This window comes from Sycon ciliatum, chromosome 8 (assembly GCF_964019385.1).
Source record: "Sycon ciliatum chromosome 8, ocSycCili1.1, whole genome shotgun sequence".
NCBI lineage: Eukaryota > Metazoa > Porifera > Calcarea > Leucosolenida > Sycettidae > Sycon > Sycon ciliatum.
The window spans coordinates 15421029-15426028 of record NC_088650.1 but is presented as its reverse complement, the minus strand read 5'-3'; the positions used below and the strand labels follow the sequence as shown (position 1 = coordinate 15426028).

At 48.0% G+C, this 5000-nt stretch overlaps 1 protein-coding gene across 1 annotated transcript in view; it reads right to left on the bottom strand.

Moving 5' to 3' along the window:
* Window positions 1–5000, bottom strand: part of LOC135823805 (uncharacterized) — a 70034-nt gene that overhangs the window by 25755 nt on the left and 39279 nt on the right. Inside the window, exons 33-38 of the mRNA XM_065336652.1 lie at window positions 3935–4114; window positions 3189–3389; window positions 2485–2680; window positions 1753–1880; window positions 623–798; window positions 182–263 (exon numbers count right to left, since the gene is read on the bottom strand). Coding sequence (XP_065192724.1) covers window positions 182–263; window positions 623–798; window positions 1753–1880; window positions 2485–2680; window positions 3189–3389; window positions 3935–4114 — 963 coding nt within the window. The remainder of the gene's footprint in view (window positions 1–181; window positions 264–622; window positions 799–1752; window positions 1881–2484; window positions 2681–3188; window positions 3390–3934; window positions 4115–5000) is intronic.

The following is a 5000-nucleotide window of genomic DNA, read 5'->3' as shown; positions in this document are numbered from 1 at the left end:
CAGTTCCAAACTATTAAATTGATAATAACTTGAAAACTTGATAACTTGAAAACTTCCGGTCCTCTCTTTCTAATTTTATTTCCTAATAGATTTGCAGTCCAAACGAGCACATGCCACGAGTACACTCATCGCTGCAGCAGCACAAGGCAGAGCACCTGGTGGCAGGCAAGTGGAGACTTACGGCAGTCTGACAGGTGGCTCCCATGTATCCAGAGGCACAGACGCAGTATCCAAGATCGGGATGGCACACACCGTTGGTACAGCTGCACAGACCCGAGCAAGCCAAGCACAGCCAGGTATGAATAGCACAGTGAGTTCAGTGAGTTGTGCAGTAGCGTACAATGATACTATTTCATATTCATCTACATGCAGCTTCTTGCCTTGCCAAGACGGTCTTGTTATCTTCACACTGTTTAGGTGTCATTTATCATTTTTTCCTTCAAAATTCAGAGCCCAAATGAACGCATTTCATTGATCCACGGGGTGCATGACACTGTACTGGGGCAAAGAGTGGTTCAGTCAATACCGTAGTGACCATGGGTTGTCCAACGCCTCGGCTGTATGTGTAGTTACAGATCGTTCCTAGGCTTTGTGCAGACTGGTTGTTGCAAGCAAGACTTACAGGCAGGTCTTGGTGCATCCCGGTCCCCACATGCCGGCGGGGCAGGACTGCTGGCAGAGCGGTCCCGTGTAGCCGTCATTGCACACACACTGGCCGGTGGCCGGGTCGCAGCTGTTGCTGGTGTTGACCGCGCAGGCCGGGCAGTGGCTGCTGCAGCCGAGGCCGTACTTGCCACCCTGATAGCCATCAGAGATACGGAGAGAGAGAGAGAGAGAGAGAGAGAGAGAGAGAGAGAGAGAGAGAGAGAGAGAGAGAGAGAGAGAGAGAGAGAGAGAGAGAGAGAGAGAGAGAGAGTTGCCCAGATACTTGAGGAGTAATCTCAGTGTACATGTAATTTGCAGGAATATTTATATGAAGCTCGATGCCAGATTTTAGGATACTGTGTAAAATTCTATATGGAGAAAAACACTTCTCCGGGGGCTATCATGAGTGACTACGTACACAGCGCAGCAGATAGTATAACAGCAGTTTAGTACATACAGTCGACCTACCCTTATAACGATAACCTCTATAACGATATTACCCTTATAACGATATTTATCTGCCAAACCAAATCACTCCATTGACTTGTGTATATAATGCATTACCTCTATAACAATATTGCTATAACGATATTACCCCTATAACAATATAAAATGGGCTGACCAATCGACATTTTCCATTTTATATTAATATCTAGCAGGGAATACGTAGAGCCCTCTATCCAGGTAGGGCAAGTTTCTCTTGATAAGTTGCTGGAAAATGACGAAATGCAATGGGGGCAGCAGTGGGCACCTTGCTGTGTACATAATGTGAATCTACATGTACGTCAGTTTTTTATGCTATGAAGAGTGTAAAAAATGGACAAAATCCATGCATTATGACGTATGTGTATAAAATGAACCAGTTACCCCTATAACAATATTACCCTTATAACAATATTTCTTGGTCGGACGCAAATATCGTTATAAGGGTAGGTCGACTGTAGCAGATTTGGTGGATTTTTTTAACAGCACAGTGACATTTTTTCTTCTGTCCGGGATGATTTGTGATCAGCACTCCACCGAAGATAGTCGCGCAAGCACAATAATTAGAATTTTTGTACACCTGGTATGCACCTTGCATAGACTTCAATCATATGTGGTTCTTACAGGGCAGTTCTGGTCACACCTCGCACCAGTCTTGCCAGGAGTCGTGCACGTGCACGCACCGTTGGTGATGTTGCAGGAGGCGCCGGTGGGGCAGTTACAGAACTGGCTGCAAGCCTTGCCCCAGAAGCCTGCATGCACACACACACACACGTGCGCACACACACACACACGTGCACACACACACACACACACACACACACACACACACACAGGACACAGGGAGATGTCAATACAGAGAGAGACGACACACTCGGTTACCTAACTGCACATTGGTATACATTTCAAGCCGTTCAACATGTGGGGTTGATCCCAATGCCATACATACTACATCCAAAGTAGTGAAGTGGGAACGTCTTGCTAGTACAACACAACCCTGGCATCAGATCTCGTCACAGTGAAGAAAGAAAGAGAGAGAGAGAGAGAGAGAGAGAGAGAGAGAGAGAGAGAGAGAGAGAGAGAGAGAGAGAGAGAGAAAGAGAGAGATGGGGATTAGAGTAGGAGAAGGGTAGTCGCACATGTGACTAGATACCACGGGAATTGTGTCATATTGCACAAGAGTTAGTGCCTTGGATCTCGGGACAGACACATCTACAGCCCAGCGGTGGTATTGAGCCCTGAGTAAAATGATAACAAATTCACAAAATCACGTCACAGTTGCTTTCTCACTAAATTCAAAGAATACACCATGATGTCATCATGACGTCATACGTATAGCCTGTATAATCAACGTACCGACGGTACATGGGTTGGTGCAGTTGACACCGGTATAGCCCGGAGTACATTCGCAGGCACCGCTGATCGCGTTGCAGTTGCCGAAGATACAGGTGCCGCACTGGTTGGCGCAGCTCGGTCCCCAAGTGCCCGCGGTGCAGTGCGTGTCGCAGCTGGTGCCTTGGTATCCGGCTAGGCACGTGCATGCTCCGGTTTTCTGCACAAACGCGTGGAGAACGTCCGCAAGATCACAGCGGAGTCAAGTTAGAAATCATGGACGGATGGCTTGTGCGGTACCGCCAACAGCGCAAAACACATGCACTGGCAAACAGGTTGAGGTTATTGTTATCGCAGGTAAGGGTCATTGTTACTGGGTGTTGTGCTGATATTTTTCAACTTTCTGCCATTCTAAGAATTCATGTGGAGAAAAAGGTTCCTAGGATTAATTCATGCCAATAAAATATTTTAGGATTAAATACTGGGGAGATATTCCTACGATTAGAATGTTGTGAAAAGGCTCTTCGGGTTAATGCAGAGGAAAAGGAGGTAGAATTTCATAGATGAAATTGTGTTTTACCCATTGAGAGACAGGGGAGGGGTACACGTGCTAACGATGCACCTCCTTAGATTCACTCATGCACACGCAAACACGGGCTCCCATCAAGACTTCACCCGCTAATCTACGCCCCCAGAAGGCCCTGTCAAGGCCCCACACTGCCACGTACCGCGTCGCAAGTTGCTCCATTTTGACAGCCGCAGGTCAGCGCACAGTTGTAGCCATACGTTCCGGCTCCGCAAGCTGCATCGCACGTCGGACCATGGAATCCTGGCAGGCAGTCGCAGTTACCATTCACAGAGTGGCAAGAGCCTCCGTTCTTGCAGCCGCACATGCCGAGACAACCCGCGCCATGCGATCCTGCTGGGCACTGGAAGATGACAGGTTGACAACAATATGAAAATGCTGCAAAGCGGCATATGTACTAAAAGCATTGATTATCGCACACTACCGTAAGAGAATGCTCATGTTTGCAAGCTGCAACATCATTGAAACCACAAAGTAGAGATTTCCGGCCCTGAGACAGAGCTCCAGTGCTGTGGCCACATTGGCCAACTCGGATCATGTATCATTAGGAGCGGATCCGCTATTCACTTGAGGGCTCAAGAGGTGTCTTGCCAACTTATCGCCGATGGAAATGTATGAACAGCAGCTACTCGGCGTGTTTACCGTTAGAATGCATTGGGAAGGAGGGTGTATGCGTACAAAAAAAAAGTAAATTATCGCGTCCGTTCCCAAAGGGAACTCACGACGGCCGCTAACACCCGGTAAACCCAGTAAACCGTAGCGGCAGATGCAACGCCTAACGGGGGGGGGGGGGGGGGGTGAGGGAAACAGGTAACTAGTTATCTATTATAGATTGGGAGTTGAACGCTATGAGTGAGCTTCACTCGGCATTCAGAGTGTGGGACTTACGGCAGTTGCGCAGAGGAGGCCACCGAATCCGGAGTTGCAAGTACATGCACCGGTGGCCGAATTGTACGATGCCGTGTTGGCGATGGTACACTTGATAGTGCTGCGGCAGCCTATGCCGTACTTGCCGTACGGGGTTGTGGTGTTGCAGGCCGTACCGCAGTCAGAACCAGTCCATCCAGCCTGCGCAGGTAGAGCAAAGATCAGTTGCACAATGCTGACGATGTAACGAGAGAACTTGGAAGCTCAGGGCCCTACGCTATGCTTTTTTGCCTTGATGACCTAGACAAAAAAAGCATAGGGATGATATAAATTCTTAAAAAAAATCCTTTTTTTAAGACATAACCTGGGATTCGAACCCGCACTATCGCGCGCCCTGCATGCATCCCCCGATACACTTCGCATACATACTAATTCTTCCAAGTTGTTTCACATTGTGATCTTGCATTTGAAAGCCCTATTTGAATATGCATTGTGGCCAGCCGTCTTTGATGGCACGGTACGGTAGGGGATAGGTACGGGACAGGTACGATCGAGGGTAATACGACACCGTCTAGCTGCCCGCAATATTCAAATAGGGCTTTCAAACGCAAGAAAATAGGGAGGTTTAGTTCCCACGTAACGGAAACGCGTACGTGGGTGATCCACGTAAAGTGGATGAAGGGCACCCACGTTGCAATGTTGTGTTTAGTCACACGGAACAAACAAAAGCATGAAGGCCAAAACCTGGTCAAAGACGAAGCTACCCCGGCCTAAGAAGCTCATCCAATATTTTGATTTCGTGCTTCGGAAACTTCTTTAGCTGATTTTCACCCACGTTCTGGCGGAACGTGGGTGAGCCTCCATACATGGTATGTCGTGAATCAGAAAACGTCTGTACGTGGGTCACTGAGTATCACGTGGTACACACACGTAAAGTACCCACGGATTACGTGGGACTAAACCTCCCTATTAACGTGAAGCAACTTGGAAGAATGGGTATGAATGCGAAGTGAATGGGGGAATGCATGTTGGGCGATAGTGCGGGTTCGAATCCCAGGATATGCCTGAAAAAAATAGGAGAATTGAA